Source organism: Nicotiana tabacum, chromosome 16, assembly GCF_000715075.1.
Source record: "Nicotiana tabacum cultivar K326 chromosome 16, ASM71507v2, whole genome shotgun sequence".
NCBI lineage: Eukaryota > Viridiplantae > Streptophyta > Magnoliopsida > Solanales > Solanaceae > Nicotiana > Nicotiana tabacum.
In genome coordinates, this window is record NC_134095.1 from 168,831,277 (window position 1) to 168,849,108 (window position 17,832).

The 17,832-nt window shown below is 35.1% G+C and overlaps 1 protein-coding gene across 3 annotated transcripts in view; it reads left to right on the forward strand.

Annotated features, from left to right (window-relative positions):
• The first annotated feature begins 509 nt into the window (after nucleotides 1-509).
• Nucleotides 510-17,832, forward strand: part of LOC107781095 (ABC transporter A family member 1) — a 47,429-nt gene continuing 30,106 nt past the window's right edge. For 2 of the 3 annotated variants that reach the window (XM_075233619.1, XM_075233620.1), the window contains exons 1-20: nucleotides 510-818; nucleotides 2,484-2,563; nucleotides 3,009-3,186; nucleotides 3,772-3,854; nucleotides 4,447-4,663; nucleotides 6,292-6,506; nucleotides 6,841-6,901; nucleotides 7,021-7,107; nucleotides 7,559-7,791; nucleotides 7,871-7,985; nucleotides 8,065-8,154; nucleotides 8,278-8,498; nucleotides 8,592-8,704; nucleotides 9,027-9,133; nucleotides 9,396-9,458; nucleotides 13,251-13,337; nucleotides 13,966-14,064; nucleotides 14,139-14,323; nucleotides 14,547-14,601; nucleotides 14,703-14,774. In XM_075233619.1, the coding sequence (XP_075089720.1) occupies nucleotides 705-818; nucleotides 2,484-2,563; nucleotides 3,009-3,186; nucleotides 3,772-3,854; nucleotides 4,447-4,663; nucleotides 6,292-6,506; nucleotides 6,841-6,901; nucleotides 7,021-7,107; nucleotides 7,559-7,791; nucleotides 7,871-7,985; nucleotides 8,065-8,154; nucleotides 8,278-8,498; nucleotides 8,592-8,704; nucleotides 9,027-9,133; nucleotides 9,396-9,458; nucleotides 13,251-13,337; nucleotides 13,966-14,064; nucleotides 14,139-14,323; nucleotides 14,547-14,601; nucleotides 14,703-14,774 (2,475 nt within the window). In that variant the 5' untranslated portion in view covers nucleotides 510-704. The remainder of the gene's footprint in view (nucleotides 819-2,483; nucleotides 2,564-3,008; nucleotides 3,187-3,771; nucleotides 3,855-4,446; nucleotides 4,664-6,291; nucleotides 6,507-6,840; nucleotides 6,902-7,020; nucleotides 7,108-7,558; nucleotides 7,792-7,870; nucleotides 7,986-8,064; nucleotides 8,155-8,277; nucleotides 8,499-8,591; nucleotides 8,705-9,026; nucleotides 9,134-9,395; nucleotides 9,459-13,250; nucleotides 13,338-13,965; nucleotides 14,065-14,138; nucleotides 14,324-14,546; nucleotides 14,602-14,702; nucleotides 14,775-17,832) is intronic. The other variant, XM_075233621.1, reaches the window with a different exon arrangement.

A 17,832-nucleotide genomic window follows, 5' to 3' on the forward strand; every position in this document is an offset into this window, starting at 1 on the left:
AAATTCGATCACCCATCTATCCTGCTCAAAAAAAGAAAAATCGAATCAAAATATTTTAAACATGAATTTTTTATATATTTCTTGTCTATGTAGTTTGAGTTAAGAAATTTTCTTCCAATTCTTGAAATTAACAATTTATTTTATAAAAATAAAATAAAAATATATTATTTTAAACCAATAGTTATTTATTAGCTTTAGCCATCTTATATAATAGCCAAAATATTTTAATGAAACATTTTTGATCTTTTAAAATCAATTTACCCAAAGTACCAATTTAAATAAGGTGAAATCAGTGTAAATAAGATTGGACTCTTATTCTAATTTTAAAAAAAATTAAAGAAAACAATTCAAACAAACAAAGAGGGAAGAAATATAAAAAAAAGAGAGAAATAGATAGTATTATTAATAAGAATATCACAGAGAAAAGAAATATATAAACTATGATATTTTGGTAGGCGTTAATTTTCAGAATTGTTTACTAGTAGTTTTTTTTCCCAACAGAATTGTTTAGGTGACACAGTGGGGAACGAACTCACAAATGTCCTTAGACTGATTCTTCTTCCTTTGCCACCTTTTTCCACACACCCCCACAACCCCACCACCCCACCCCACCCCACCCTCTTCTCTGAAAAAAAAAGGACCTGGGTTTTGCTCAGTTTTCAGTGTAATAAACTCTTTGAATTAAAAAGGGTTTTAACAGAATTATGGAGAAAAAAGAGAAAGAAAAAGAAATGAGGAATTCAAGAAGGCAACTCAAAGCTATGCTTAGGAAAAATTGGCTTCTCAAAATTAGACACCCTTTTGTCACTTGTGCTGAGGTTTGTTTCTTTACACTTTTCACTCATGCAAAAAAAAAAAAAAAAAAAAGAAAGAAAGAAAGAAAGAAAGAAAAGAAAAGAGTTTAAGATTGGAAAAAGAAAAAAGATTAAATTCTTTTTTTGTGGGTTTGGTTGAATTTTGATCAGTATAGTTTTATCATGCAAATTCATACTTCAAAAGAGTTTACAAATAGGAAAAAGAAAAAAGATTCAAATTTTCTTTTGATTTAGGAAAAAGAATGGATTTTTCTTTGGTGGGGTGTTGCTTGAATTTTGATATATTTTTAATGGATCATTTGTTGGCTATCCAAGATTCTATTTTTAGTGTTCATGTCTTGTTGTTAATTACTCCAACATTCTCTAACTTTGGTGTTCATATCTTGTTGTTAATTACTTATTTTCTATATATGATGGAGTAAGGAGATTATAGTCTGCTTTTTTTTGGTGATCATCATCTTAGGAGTTGTTATAATCCTGGAAAAATATAATGTTTTCCCCAAGCACCAAAATTCATTGGCAAAGTGGTGGTCTCATTCTCAAGTGCTTTTTATTTTTGTCTGTGGGGTGGGTTTTGGGGGGGGGGGGGAAGGGGGATGGAGCTTACACCTCTAGGAAAAAGGTGCAAGGGGGCAGCTTCAGATTACCAACCAGATCAATCTCCCAACTCTCCTTGTTTTCCTATTTGACTTTTGAGTTTTGACAGATTAAGTTGAGCTACATTAGGTCCTTATGTTCTCCTCTAGCTACACTTTGTCTCTTATAGATAAGAATGGTTGGAGATTAAAAACAATGCATTGCAAAAAGAATAAGTTAGTCACCTGGTGACCAGGGCTCAAATGGCAATAGAGGCTAAAAAGCTACGGGATTCTTCTCATCTATGTATGCTTTGATGGACGAAGTTGTCCGCTATCTGTGATGATGGGAGGTCGCAGGTACTACCTATTAGTCGAGGTGCGTACAAGTTATCCGCTACCTGTTCTAATGGGAGGTAGCAGGTATCTTGTACTATGAAGATAATCAAGAGTTCCAAACTGAATTTCAGTTAAAAAATGTAGAACCAATAAGACAAAATAAACCTTGACAGGGGATCAACGAAATTTAACGTAAATGGTCCTTGTAAAGCAATGTTGGGCTTACAAAGCCATTCATCATGTAAACTACCAATTCAAACTCTGTTAAACCACAGTAGGACGACAAAAAAATATGAACTTCAGAATTTATGTTTTTGGCTTCAACATTAGATTGGGGATGCAGATCTAAACAATTTAGGACCCCTGGCATTGCTGTAGAATCTGTTTTCTTGCCCTTCTTGTGACTGTCCCTTCTTTAGTTACTTAAAAGTTGTCTTTTAGCAACTGTGACTGCTTAACCATTTAAGTGATCTGTAATTGTTTTCTTGTTTTTTAATGTTTAAATAAATTAAAATTGCGAGAATGTGAGGTGAATTTGATTACCACAACTACAACAGTTATCCATCAGTCCCTAACAAGTTGTGGTCAGCTATAATTTGTTTGGGACTGAGGCTTAGTGGTAGTAGTTGTAATAAAATTCTATTGCATTTTATGTTTCGTTTTCTGTCCTCGGTGGGTACTTGAGATGTTATAGTTATTTGTTAAGAGAAGAGGAGCTAATGATTTCTTTGTAAAATGAATCTTTTAATGACAGATTTTACTCCCAACTCTTGTAATGCTGTTGTTGATTGCTGTGAGGAGTAAATCTGATATCCGCATCCACCCAGCTCAGCCGTATGTTTTCCTCAACTTGCTTTTAACTATTCAAAATATTTATGTGTTCATGGCATTTCTCTCTTTGTTTGCATCTCTTTTGCTAATATTTTTTTCGAGATATAGTACTTGTATCTTTTGGAAAGGCTGAAAATGGTGTAGAACTAAGTTTATTTGGGAAAGCATGAAGCTCTTTTTTCTTGCGCTATTAGTGAAGTGAAGCAACATGATTTATTTTCAATTATTACATTTTTTTTGATGTCTCTATAAACATTCTAGGAGATTGAAGAGTGGCAGAGATATTCTTCTATTTGTTTACAATGTCTTCTGTTTCGTCCAAGCTGGTTTACTGATAAATAATGTCTATTAACCATATCCTGCTTAACAGAGCTTCGCATTTTCAGTTGGTTCCCTGTACTTATGGCAAAATTCTTCTTTCTGAAATTTGTAAGCACTAAATATGCAGGTATATCCGGAAAGGGATAGGGATGTTTGTGGAAGTTGGGAAAGGTGATACTTCTCCCCCTTTCAACCAAGTTCTGGAGCGACTATTGGCCAAGGGGGAGTACTTGGCATTTGCACCTAATACAACTGAGACAAGGATGATGATCAACATTTTGTCTCTAAAATTTCCCCTACTGAGGGTAAATTCTTTGATTTACCTTTTACTGATGTTTCTTCGCGTTTTGTTTTCTCTAAATGTTGAAATCAGGTCTTGTTTTCTCTTCTCATGAAAATTTTCAAAGTATTATGGTGATGGTACCGATCAGTGATCACTTGTCAATGAATGCGTTTGTAATGTGGGAAAGCACATAATAACTTCCAACTAGAGTTTATTCTTCTTTTATATTTTGTCTTCAGGTGTAAATGTGTGTATTCATTAGAAGTCAATGGCTCCAATCCTTTGCTTTCCAGAAAATTTTTATACTATACCATTATTTTTGGAATTTTATCCCTGATCAATGTCGTTCTACTCTTTTGGCTGATCGGCACGAGGTTAATTTCATTTGCAATTGTAAAGGGAACCACTACAATGATAAATGCAATTGTATCTTGAAAGAGAGAGAGACAGAGATCTGCTAGATAGGGATAAAAACTGATACTGATTAACTTTTTGTAAACTCAAGCATGTTATGAAATTACTCAACTTACTGTCTGGTTGTTTCTTAGTTTGGTGAATGTCATTTGGATTTTGTTTGAGATGATGCTTAGGATTTATTCTTTTGCAGCTAGTTACCAGAGTTTACGAAGACGAAGAAGCACTTGAAACATATATCCGTTCTGATCTTTATGCTGCTTATGACCAAACTAAGTGAGTTATTTTCCCCTTTATTTTGGAATATACTATGTACAAAGATATGTCTTGAAAGTTGCGTGTCATGATTGTTTTAGATAAGGTAGATAATTTTGTTAATGTTTGAAAAGCTTCCGTGTACAAGCAGTAAATGAAGAAGTTGGGAAATGTAAATCAAAATATTACGAAAGACACCAAATTTTCTATAAAAATAAGGATCTCGTTGGTGGCCGAAAAAGATAAATTGGACACGAGGCGATTCCTCAATGTACAAAGTCATTTTCAATTCTTCTAATACTCTCCGACTCCTTCCATGCTATCCACATAAGGGCTGAAGGGGCAACTTACCATGCCCTTGATCTTCTCTTCCTGCTTTTAAATACCCAAACTGTGGATGCGTCTCTTATTGTTACCGGCATCACGTATTATATTCCAAAGCAGTTCTGAACCACTCTCCACAACCCGACTCCACCTTACAAGTTTGGTAATATGATATACTTTTGGAGGTGCCACGTGCCTTTCCACATGGTATATCCGTGGTGGACTTTCATTTTCAGACTGAAGGAGAAAGTGCTAAGTTATCTTTCCCTTTTCTTGTTTTTTTTGGCAGGAACCTTACAAGCCCCAAAATCAAAGGAGCAGTGGTATTTCATGAGCAAGGTCCTCAGTCATTTGATTATAGCATACGCCTAAACCATACCTGGGCTTTCTCAGGATTTCCTGATGTTAAAAACATAATGGACACAAATGGTCCGTTCCTGAATGACTTGTCATTAGGCGTCAATACCATACCAATTTTGCAATATGGTCTCAGTGGGTTTTTAACAGTAAGAGTTTGTTACCCTCTCTGCTACCTTTCGGATTCATGGTTCTGTTATCTTTTTAATTTATTTATGTTCAGATTTTATTGTTAGTTCCATGTCATATCTGGTTTGTTGTATTCTTTTAACATCATATCTTGATCTTCTAATCTATGTTATTGCCGAAGCTATGGTAATTACTTATATTTGAGTACTTAATAATTAACCTGCTATATGATCCATCTAAATCTCTTGTTTGGGACTGAGGTAGTTGTTATTGATGGCAGTGGTTCTGGGCCAGCTTGATTCCTTTCATATGAAAATGTGTTAAGTTGAGCAAACTCTTTCAATTTTATTTTTAATTTTTGTACATCAATTTTTGGAAATGTTCTGAATTTACAGTCTTGTTCGTCAAGTGTGAAACAGATCTGTGTTGAGAGTACGCAAAGACCATCTAAAGAGCATAGTAACAAAAAATGTTATGTCACAAGAGAACAATCAAAAAATGTTATGTCATAAGATACCTGATTGAATAGTTTAACCCTTAATATCAACTTGGGGAGTTTTGGAGTTGGGAACTCTTCTTTAGAGAATTGTTACCTGTTGAAAATACTATGTAATGAAATAAGCATTTTCCTTTTGAAGACTTTAACTCTTAATATAGAGGAGCTTATAACTTCAACCTGGTATTCGGAGAAGTAGAATTCTTGGTATTGTTTTACTTTCACACTTCATAAAATTATTATTGTGCATTAAACAAAGTGAAGTACGCGATCCACACTTACAGGGTGTATTGAAAACATAATAATTAGTATATATCTCGCGATCTGGCGGAAAAGACCAATTCAACAAGATATGCTTGCCTGCATTAAGATCTAAAACTTGTCGTATTATCCTCTTTGGTGCTTAATCTTTTGGATGAAGAGGAGAAACAAAGTTAAATATGACCTTAGGCTTATCTCTTCTACTTTACATATCTTGGTGCAATTACATGTAATAAAGTTGTCTAAAGTTCTCAAAATCGATGGCAGGTTATAGCTTAGAATTCATTCTCTTTTACGGTCTCGGAGATATTCGTTTTCACCCCATATATTACTAGTTTGGAAGAGATTCTCAATATATCTCTTTCTATATTTTCTTATGTTCGTCACATAGCTAACATTGTTGGAGTCTTCCGACTGCACAAATATGAACTCGATTGAGATTACTAAGGTAGAGGATCTATGAATTGGTTAAAGTAATTGGATGAGTTGTCTCGTTTTTAGGCGCGTGGCACTTACATGGTGTTCTAGCATACGAATTGTGAAGTTAGTGTCATATGCATTTTAGTTGGATGAGTTGTCTTGTTTTTAGGTGCAAGCTACTCACACGGTGTTCTAGCATACTAATTGAGTGTCATTATCATATACATGGACTTTAAGAAGAAGGTTAGCATGAAGGAGTTGATATGAAAGATGTTTTTAATGTATGGTATGATGACTTTGCATCATACATTAGGACAAGATCAAGAGGAGAAAGAACTTTGAATACTGAAGTACCTTCTGTGTGAAGTAAGATTTTAGTGTCTGCAAAATGTAATGATACTTGTTCACCTAAGTTGATAAGCTGATGTGAAATTAACCACGCATATAATTTTTTCATTTTTCTTCTCACAGCTCCAACAAGTCATGGACTCATTCATAATATATGCAGCTCAAGAAACTATGACGAACTTATTGAGGTTGCCTAGCCACTCTCTTGATAGAGATGCCCAGCTCAAGATACCTTGGACTCAGTTTAGTCCTTCAAATATAAGACTTGCTCCTTTTCCGACTCGTGAATATACTGATAATGAATTCCAGTCCATTGTCAAGAAAGTCATGGGAGTGCTGTATGTGAATTCTATACTTCTCTTCTTCTTGAGTTCATTTTGACTTTCTCCACTTATATACTCCCTCCGTTTCAATTTATGTGAACCTATTACCTTTTTAGTCCATGCCAAAAAGAATGATCCCTTTCCATATTTGGAAACAATGTACCTTTATGCAATGATTTATAGCCACAGAACATATATGTGCCTCATTTTACACCACAAGTTCAAAGTTTCTCTTCTTTCTTAAATTCCGTGCCCAGTCAAATAGGTTCACATAAATTGAGACGGAGAGAGTATTACATTTCCTGTGCTTTCATTATTCTCTCTCATGCTTTGATATTTGGTTCCATAGGTACTTGCTGGGGTTTCTTTATCCGATTTCTCGTCTGATAAGTTATTCTGTCTTAGAAAAGGTATAGCTTATCTGGAAAAGAAATTTTTCTTTTTGAAAATGAGCTCTTCATTTGCTAAGTAGATTGCAGTTGTGGAAGTACTTTTGCTAACATTTATTTTTGACATATTTGATCTCTAGGAGCTCAAGATTAAAGAGGGTCTTTACATGATGGGTTTGAAAGATGAAATATTCCATCTATCTTGGTTTATAACATATGCTATTCAGGTAAAAATGCAATATTTCTCTCCATGAAGACTAAATCCCCCAACATAAAAAAGAAATAATTGCGGGCAATTGCTCACATGACACCCAAACCAAAAGAGGTGGAAAAGGAAGGAAGAAAAAGAGAAGCTTTTTGCTGCTGTTGTATGACTATTTATAGAAGCTTTCTGCTGTTGTATGACTCTATTTACTATTTCTAAATTTTATGCTAACAAATGACAAGGTCTCCCTTCTACCATTCATGAATGAATCACTGCAATTTCTTTTTCTCCTGTCTGATTTAAGCATCTGATTTCCCTTTTTCTTTTCCTGGTATGATGGCCGAGTCCATAAAACCCTTGTGATGAACCACACCATGTCTGACTTATACTGCTTTTCAATATTGTTTAGTATATTGATCTTTCAAGACATCATCACCTTTACTGCCTGTTTAATGTTCTGTTTATTTTGGCAGTTTGCTCTTTCTTCTGCGATACTTACACTGTGCACCATGAGTACCCTGTTTCAATACAGTGATAAGACGTTGGTGTTTGCGTACTTCTTTTCCTTTGGTCTCAGTGGAATAACTCTGTCATTTATGATTTCCACCTTCTTCACAAGAGCAAAAACTGCGGTAGCTGTCGGGACCCTTTCTTTCCTTGGGGCATTCTTTCCCTATTATACTGTCAACGACGAAACAGTCTCCATGTTAGTCTTCATTCCATGTGATTTCTTAGTTGTAGCAACTTCTGCAGTGCATAAAACTCCTTGTTTGGTTTTCATGTAGGATAGTGAAAGTGACTGCTTCTTTTCTTTCACCTACGGCCTTTGCATTAGGATCCATCAATTTTGCTGACTATGAACGTGCTCATGTCGGACTCCGTTGGAGTAACATGTGGCGGGTATGTCCTTTTAGGTCTCTGTCTTGTTTTCTTATTCATCTTCTGTACTTCATTGTCTTGTTTACTTTTGAGACTGCAGGAATCTTCAGGAGTTTGCTTTTTGGTCTCTCTCCTCATGATGTTACTTGACAGTTTGTTGTACTTTGCAGTTGGTCTGTATTTTGATAAGGTAATCTTCTGGATTCTGTTAAAAGTTTAAAAAAAGAATATCTTCTCGCTTCTGCTTTTTCTCCCTTTATTTATAATGGTGTCATTTAAGGATGAGTTTGAGAAATTTTACTTGTACAATCAGGTCCTCCACAAGGAGAATGGATTTTGTTACCCAATACGTTCCCTGCTTCACAAGTGCTTTGGGAGGAAGAAAAATACCAGTGATGATTATGCATCCACCTCAGAAGTCAAATTCGCTGAGAATCATGATGAAACAAGTGGCACCGATTTTATAAAAGATGTATCTGGACCAATTCTAGAAGCAATGAGCTTGGAGATGAAGCAGCAAGAATTAGATGGAAGGTAAATTTGCGTCATCTCGATTTCCAAGATTTTTAGTGCATACATTCAATAGGTATTTATTTTTCTTAAAGTGGTACTTTACAATTTTGCCAGATGTATTCAGATCAGGAATCTGCGAAAGGTGTATGCTACAAACAGGGGAAATTGTTGTGCTGTTAATTCTTTACAACTGACTTTGTACGAGAATCAGATTCTGGCACTATTAGGTACTCATCCTATGGAGCAGAAACCGTTTTTTATTAATAAGGGGAAACTGGTTTCCATGAACTTCTGAATGTTATAACTTTTTTTGCTCTTGGTTTATAAGATCACACAATTGAACTCTAAAATCTTTTGGCTGACTTTGTCAGGATATGAACCTTCTCTAGTGTTTATTCTGCTGAGACTTCTGTTTTTCATTTCACAAATCCTTTATGGATAAATGCCTCTTGCTAGTTCTCTTCAATTTCTTATATGTTTTTCTTGCCTTATTTATCTCTTTTATTTCTCTTGACTTTGTTGATTCAATGTAACTACTTTATTTTGAAGGACACAACGGGGCTGGTAAAAGCAGTACAATATCCATGCTTGTTGGTCTCGTTTCTCCTACTTCTGGAGATGCTCTGGTGTTGGGAAAGAACATCTTAACTGACATGGTAAATCACCTGTTGAGATCTTCATATTTTGAAAACACTTTGGAGCCATGAAATGTCGATATCAGCCACTAGGAATATGTGTGTGTGTGCATGCACATTTTTTTTGTCCTGTTCATCAAACAATGCAGAACTTGTTTATTGGATCGTTAAGCTCAACAAAACTGATTGTGGTTGTTTGCATTCTCTTATTGTTCATTTTGAGTCTCTTTTGTTCAGAACTTCAGATACTTTGGTTCTCTGACTAAATTTGTTGCTTTAACAGGATGAAATACGGAAGAGTCTGGGAGTCTGCCCTCAGTATGATATTCTTTTTCCTGAATTAACTGTAAGCAAGCTGTTTTGAGTGCCACGGGAGATACTATAATTGACACTTCCGTTTTCCCTATGTTCTCTTTTTGAGGATTGCAATCACCTTGTTATGTACATGTGTGTTTAGTTGACTGCGTTAATTTTGAATTGTATTATCTAGAAATGTTCACTTCATCCCCAAACTAGTTAGGGTCGCCTGTATAAAATCCTCTATATCTATTCTGCTCCATTCAAGCCCGTTTCTTACCAATATTGGTTGATAATTTTTCTTCCGAGGAAAATAGGGGTTCTTTAAGTCTCACATTTATAAATACGTACAGTACAGTGACATACAAGTCTCTAACTGGAATTAATAGATTTTAGGCAAACACCATATTTAATGTGACTGTTTCAACAACTAAACCTTTATATCAACTAGTAAATATAACCTATATGAATTCTTTCAAACATTCACTTTCAGATAACATTGCTATTCTCACAACCTTATAATTAGCCTTTCACTTTGTAAGGATATCTTCCTATCACATAGCACCTATAACAATTCTCCATTTCAAACATCTTATTTTAATTCTATGTGCTACACTTTCATTTGTCATATCCTTCTCCTGGAAGGCTGAGTGCATTGTTCACATTTAAAGATCATGAACCACTCTAATTCCTCTTCTTAAGGGGCTTAAACTTGTGCATATATTTTTGTTTGATTGTACTTATGCTAGAATCCTTGCACTATAGAGTGCTTCTCCATAAGTTCCAATTTTTAGTTGGCTTTCTCACTAGTTTCACCAATTAAAACAATGTCATCTGCAAGTAATATGCATTGAGAATCTTATCATGTATGCTATTTGTTAGTTCATCCATAACTAGGGGAATAGTACAGGCAAGGCAAGTGTCACGACCCATTTTCTAAACAAGCCGAGACCGGCGCTCGATCACTAAACCTGATCGAGCGAACCATCTCTGCTTATTCAATGTATTATAGCTCCACACTTTATATGCAACAAAGCAATACTCTAACCAAATACTCTTGATTAATTCAAATATTTAAATAAATCAACTCCAAAACTTTATTCATAGTAACTACTGAATTATTGCTAAGTTATTATAAAATAACATATGAATCTCAACCCAATGACTATGTCTATGAAGCCTCTACCGATAAACTGACGCACTGCTCAGGACATGAGATTTCCTGGCCAGTTCTCTAAATAAATAAAGAAATAGCTAAATGAAAATGACTCTAAGAATACTCCACGAACAAAAGCGGAGCTCACCAATATCACTGGAAGGGAAGGAAGTCCTAACTCGTAGCCTGCTCGCCTGCAAATCCGGTTCCTACGTTGTACCGCAGACCAACGTAGGTTCCCAAAAGAGAACGTTCAGTACCATCCACTGTACTCAGTGAGTCTCAACAACAGGGGGAGAAACTTTAATAACATATACGTTACAAGCAAAGGTTCTAAATGCATGTAAAACATAAAGCTTATAAGAATAATTCTAAAATAATTGCATAATAGCAATTTATGAATATTCTAAAAGAAATTCTTTTCTTTTTCTTTCTTTAAAAAAATACTTCACTTTATACTTTGGGGGTTCCAACTATCCTGACTTAATTCTGTCTCAATCACCGTGTGATCAGCACGGGTTCGATCCCAACCTGATCGAATAGGCCTAATCCACGAGGTGCCACTCGCTTCATGGTTCTCAGCGCTCATGTATCATACCTTAGCATGGCTAAGTAAATTCTCAGCAACGAGACCCTCGGCTCGTATGCTTCCTACTTTGGCACAAGTAGTTTCAGGAAGTCAACGCCTTGGTCAGGACCCTCGGCCTGGACGATGACCCCTTCTCAGAATAAAGGATACTCCCCAAAAATCTTTTCTTTCTAAAACTTCTTCTTGTGACTTTTCAAGTCTAAATCTTTTCTTTATAGAACATTATGTACATGCTCATATTGGTGTCCTTAAATGTAAAGCATGACATAAGAATGAAATAAACATATAAAAATATTTTCAAAGATTCTCTCTTCTTCATAATTTTCAACATGAAAATAGCATATAAGAACAACACAAAAATCTGAAAATTTAAGCACATATAGCGTAATAGATCATCTAAACTTTTGCTAGAACAAATTCTAAATTAATGGGTACTCACTCGCTCTAATTAAATAAAGATAAACTCTTTTAAGCAATTCATCAAACACCTTGTATGCGTGCTTTTGTGAGTTAAACCACTTTAGTAAAGGGTTATATCAACTCACCTCAAAACTCCTTGAGCCAATACGTAGACCCCAGTCCAATTGACACCAGTCAAACAATCGATTCTACAACAACCGGTGTATTTTGATCAATTTTAAAGTACTACACCTAATTATGAAATTTATTGATGATATAGAGGAAGAAGGGATTTAGCTATTCAATTCTTACCTATTACTACTGTAGGGTAATTGACAATAAGGGATTTTACATACCTGAGTTCAAGAATAAGTGAGTTGTGAAGAACCCTAGTATTTTTCTTTGCCTGCGTGCTCGGTTTCGTGAGCGAACAGAACTTAGTGTTCTGTTTTTTTTTCGTGGCCTCTGCTTTCTGCTTTTCACGATGGAAGTTTTTTGGTTAAGGCTTCAAGAGCCTTTGTCTTTAAGTGCCCATTTTATGGGTTTTTTTTTAGGCCCTTTTCCTTTTTTTCTTTTTTGTAACTAATAATTAATGATACGCACCTTTAATAAATAATAATATTTTCCTAATTGTATATCCAATTATTTATAATAATATTTTCCTAATTGTATATCCAATTATTTATGAGTGTGTGTGTATATATTCACTATTAACAAGAAAAATAATAATAATAATTTAATTCTATAATTAGTGTATCTTGAAACTATTATAAATTTGAGGAGTGTTACAGCAAGACTGATCCCTGATGTGAACTCACGGTTATCAGGACCTCGTTCAATTGGTAGACAGGAATAGAGTGAAGTGAGTAAAGTGCTAGTTAATCAAGTTGCATAGTTTCAGAACTGATAATTTTGTCACTTAGAACTGATTCTGATTAATGGGATAGATGAAATACACATCAAGTGGCTCATCTAATGATTTATATAACCGCTTGGGTACATGATTACTGCTGTTTCCTTTGACGGATTTAAAAAATTCTTAATCACCGAGGGACATACATAGTGCTTTTAGTTGCTGTTAGACTGCGGAATTGTCTCGCTGACAGGACTAAGTTGTTACAGTTTATGATGGCTAACAATTCCACATTATTATAATTTCAATTTCAGATACTGGTTTGGAATAAAGCTGTTTTTCTCTCCTTCGAACTTCTGTTGGCCTTAAGTGAATTTTTCATATAGAAGTCTATCAGTATGTAGTTTGCTGAGGAATCAGAGAGCTCTATTTTGTTTATCTTTGATTAATTCTTGTAATGAAGACATCTTTACCTCAACAAATTTGCTCTCTGTTTCTAAAAAAAATTATTTTCTCTGCCGAACGATGCAAGTAGAGAAACCTTTTAGATCACACCTGATTAATATCAATTCAAGAACACTACAGAACCAAAGATCTCTGAAAACTTCTGGTGATTCTATTAGTTCTACTGCATAATGATGCCGAAATATTTCTATAAAACCTTCAATGTTGATGCTTTGGAACATCGCCTAAACTCTCGTGTTGCTTGTCCCGTTCTTCTGCTATTGATTTTATTTCTTTTTTCATTTTTGTTTTTTAGGGGTTCACATGCTCTATGCTTCTCGTTGTGAGTGCATACTGTCTCCTATTAATGACCATATCATGCTTAAATGTATTTTTCCAGGTGAAGGAACATTTAGAAATTTTCGCTGATGTAAAGGGTGTTCCAGAAGACGCTAAAGAAAAAGCTGTGACTGAAATGGTTGATGAAGTGAGTTTCCTAAGCACTATTGCTGGAATTGGATGGTGCTATATCTTCTTGAATCTTGAATAAAGATTAAATCGTCACTGCTGGATAAAATATTTGGTGTGACCTTTTTTCTAGCAAGATGAACTAGTGGACTTTAACCTGATTGACGGAGGACTAGATACTTTGGAAACCAAAAATGCTGAATTGTCAGAGAATTTTTTGTGATAAATTAAATAAATTTCAATAATGTGGCCCAAAACACAACTGTATACAAGAAGTATACCAAAAAAGTAGAAAACCTACAAAAATAAATGTTTTTCTACGAAAGAAACCAAATCTTCTATACAACAAGGAACTTCATGGGTGCACCAAAAGAAATAAGGGATGGGATAGTTAAAATCTTAAGTTTTCTTTTGGAAACTTTATGGCAATACAAATCAATGTTGCTGCATAGAGCCATTACATAGGATGAGTAATTTTTGATTGCATGAGTGCCTCTTTTTTGATAATTCTGACAAATATAGCTGCTCTCCATTCCCCTCAGTCCTTGTTATAACTAATTGCTTCCGTGGCTTAATTCAGAAGAACTCAATCCTCTGTGCTTAATTAGCCGACTGTTGACAGGACTTTGTTCTTTGTATTTCATAAGGTTGGGTTGGCAGACAAACTTAATACTGTTGTCAAAGCTCTTTCTGGAGGTATGAAAAGGAAGTTGTCCCTTGGGATAGCTCTTATAGGAAACAGTAAGGTTAGTACAAGTTAAGCAAATTTGTTCATTCATTGTGCCTTGGAACTTACTGAAAGATTTTGTCTACTTTTTAGGTTATTATTCTTGATGAACCGACAAGTGGAATGGATCCATACTCTATGCGGTTAACTTGGCAGCTGATTAAAAGAAAAAAGAAGGGAAGAATCATATTACTCACAACACACTCCATGGATGAAGCTGATGTGCTAGGAGATCGGATTGCTATCATGGCAAATGGATCTCTAAAGTGCTGTGGAAGGTGTTTCTCTTTGCGGCTAAGAACTTCAGTTTATTTTAGAATAAAATTTTAGCTCCAGTTGGGGGTTCTAGTCTTATAGAGCACATGGCACCAGGAAAGGCGTACTCTGCTACGCTTAAGAGGAGTGGCCGTCTTGAGACTACTAGGCCCTCGATGTAGCCACTTATAATTTAGTATGTCTTTTTCGGAATTTCCTTAACTTGAGTTTTCATTTTCTTGACAGTTCAATCTTCTTGAAACATCAGTATGGGGTTGGTTACACTCTTACTCTGGTTAAGGTGTGCTCATCTTAGCTAGGTTAATACAATTCATAAAGTTGGGCTTTCTTTCTCAAAATAATTATTTCTAAGACTCTTTCTGAGATTGCTACTTTCTTCAGACTGCACCAGGTGCCTCAGTAGCTGCTGATATTGTTTACCGTCATGTACCATCTGCAACATGCGTTAGCGAAGTACGCTTCTTTCTTCAACGTTTAATTTTGCCCTTCCTTTTGCGTTCTATTGCCCATCCTATAATAGCTTGCATATTGGTCTGTTTTGACTGTGGAATTTTGTCACGACCCATTTTCTGAACAAGTCGGGACCGGCAGACAATCACTTAACATGACCGAGCGAACCATCTGCGCTTATCCAATCTATTATAACTTCGAACTTTACATGCCACAAGGCACTACTGTAACCAAATACTTTTAAATAATTTAAATATCTAAAATAAGCCAACTTCAAAACTTTATTTGTAGTAACCAATAAAATACTGCTAAGTTATTATCGAAAACATCTGAATCTTAACCCACCGACTATGTCTGTGAAGCCTCTACTGATAAACTGACGCACTGCACAAGAAATGAGATTTTCTGGCCAGTTCTCTAAGTAAACAAAGAAATCACTAAATAAAGATGACTCAAAGGAATACTCTACGAACAAAAGCGAAGCTCACCAATAGCACTGGAAGGGAGGGAAGTCCTAAACTGTAGTCTGCTCGCCTGCAAAACCGGTTCTTACGTTGTACCGCAAACCAATGTAGGTTCCCAAAAGAGAACGTCAGTACCATCCATTGTACTCAGTGAGTCTCAACGACAGGGGACGAAACTTTAATACAATACACATTACGAGCAAAGAATCTAAATGCATATAAGGCATAAAGCTTATAAGAACAACTCTAAAATAATTGCATAATAGCAGTTTATGAATATTCTAAAAGAAATTCTTTTCTTTTTCTTTCTTATAAAAAAAATACTTTACTTTATATTTTGGGAGTTCCAACTATCCTGACTTAATTCTGTCTCAGTCACCGTGTGATCGGCACGGGTTCGATCCCAACCTGATCGAATAGGCCCAATCCACGAGGTGCACTCGCTGCATGGTTATCAACGCTCATGTATCATACCTTAGCATGGCTAAGTAATTTCTCAGCAACGAGACCCTCGGCTCGTGTGCTCCCTACTTTGGCACAAGTAGTTTCAGGAAGTCAACGCCTTGGTCAGGACCCTCGGCCTGGACGATGACCCCTTCTCAGAATAAAGGATACTTCCACTTTTCTTTCTACTTCTTCTTGTGACTTTTCAAATCTAAATCTTTTCTTTTTGGAACATCATGTACATGCTCATGCTGGTATCCTTAAATGTAAAGCATGGCATAAGAATGAAATAAACATCTAAAAGTATTTTTAAAGATTCTTGCTTCTTCATAAATTTTCAACATGAAAATAACATATAAGAATAACACAAAAATCGGGAAATTTATGCACATAATAAATCATCTAAACTTTTGCTAGAACAATTCTAAGTTAATAGGTACTCACTCGCTCCAATTAAGTAAATATAAACTCTTTTAAGCAATTCATCAAACACCTTGTATGCGTGCTTTTGTGAGTTAAACCACTTTAGTAAAAGAGTTATATCAACTCACCTTAATACTTCTCGAGCCAATACGTACGCCCCAGTCCAATTGACACCAGTCAAACAATCGATTCTACAACACCAATGCATTTTAATCAATTTTAAAGTTTCACACATAAACATGGAATTTACTGTTGATATAGAGGAAGAAGGGAATTAACTATTCAATTCTTGCCTATTACCACTGTAGAATAGTTGACAATAAGGAAATTTACATACCTGAGTTCAAGAATTAGTGATTGGTAAAGAACCCTAGAATTTTATTTTGCTGTCTGCGTAAAGAATAGTGTTCTGTTTCTTGTGCGTATAACTCTGTCGCTTCTTTCTTTGGACCTTTTTACGTCCAGCTACTGCTTTAAGGCCTTAAGCCTTCCCTTTTTCTTCAACAACCCTTTATGGGCTTTAGTCCCTTTTCCCTTTTTTTTAATTGCTTTAACTTAACTAATAATTAATGATACCCACCTTTAACAATTAGAAATATTAAAATTATTAATATTTCCCTAATTGTATATCTAATTATTTATAAATAGAAAAGTAACTCAAAAATCAATCACCGGGGTTTAAATTCGTAATAGAAGTATATTTTTAAGATAAAAAAATAAAGTTCTATATTTAGCGTATCTTGAACTTTTATAAATTTGAGGAGTGTCACAATCTTCCCTCCTTAAAAACATTCGTCCTCGAATGTTGCTAGGGCCTTATTCTTAAGCTAACAATCATTTCTTAGGTCCTTGAACCTCTTAAGTTTTCTTAGCATTACTCCCTCTTGCAAGGGACTCAAAATTTTGGCGAACTCCCTAAAATTTTAAAAATTTCGGCAGAGTTTCCCTTGTAAATTAGACTATCCCAAAACACTTCCCTGTCCCAAATACCACAACTGCACCAACAACAACCAGATATACCATAACAGGCCATTCATAGGTACCATACGCGGCTCGTAAATTAATTACTCACATTCCGGCAAGGAGGTACCACAATAACCAACAAGAATCTAAAGAAAAACACTTTAGCAAAAGTAAATCATTTAATGAGTTAAATGTACTCTGGCGTGGAACTAAATTGTTAAATAACTAAATATACTTGGGCAAAACTAAATTCAACAACTAAGTATAATTTAGCAAGAACATAAACACATGCTAACTTGTATTTAATAAATAAAATATAAATGTCAAACCAAACTTAGGTTCACATACCTTTTTCCTCAAATAAATATGGATATTTCTTTCTCATATCTTCCTCGACCTCCCAGGTAGCCTCTTTTGAATCATGATTATTCCACAAAATTTTTACCGATGCTAAATCTTTTGTTCTCAACTTTCTTACTTGCCTATCGAGAATTTCTATAGGTACCTCTTCATAAGTCAAGCCTTCTTTAATTTCTATGGTGTCGGCAAGTATTATATGGGACTCATCATGAATGTACTTTCTAAGCATAGACACATGAAAGACAGGATGAACAGAGGACAACTCAACGGGTAGCGCTAGCTTATAAGCCACATTTCCTTTTCTTTTCTAGAATTTCATAAGGTCCGATACATCTAGGGCTAAGTTTCCCTTTCTTACCAAACCTCATAACTCTTTTCATTGGTGAAATTTTCAAAAACACCTTATC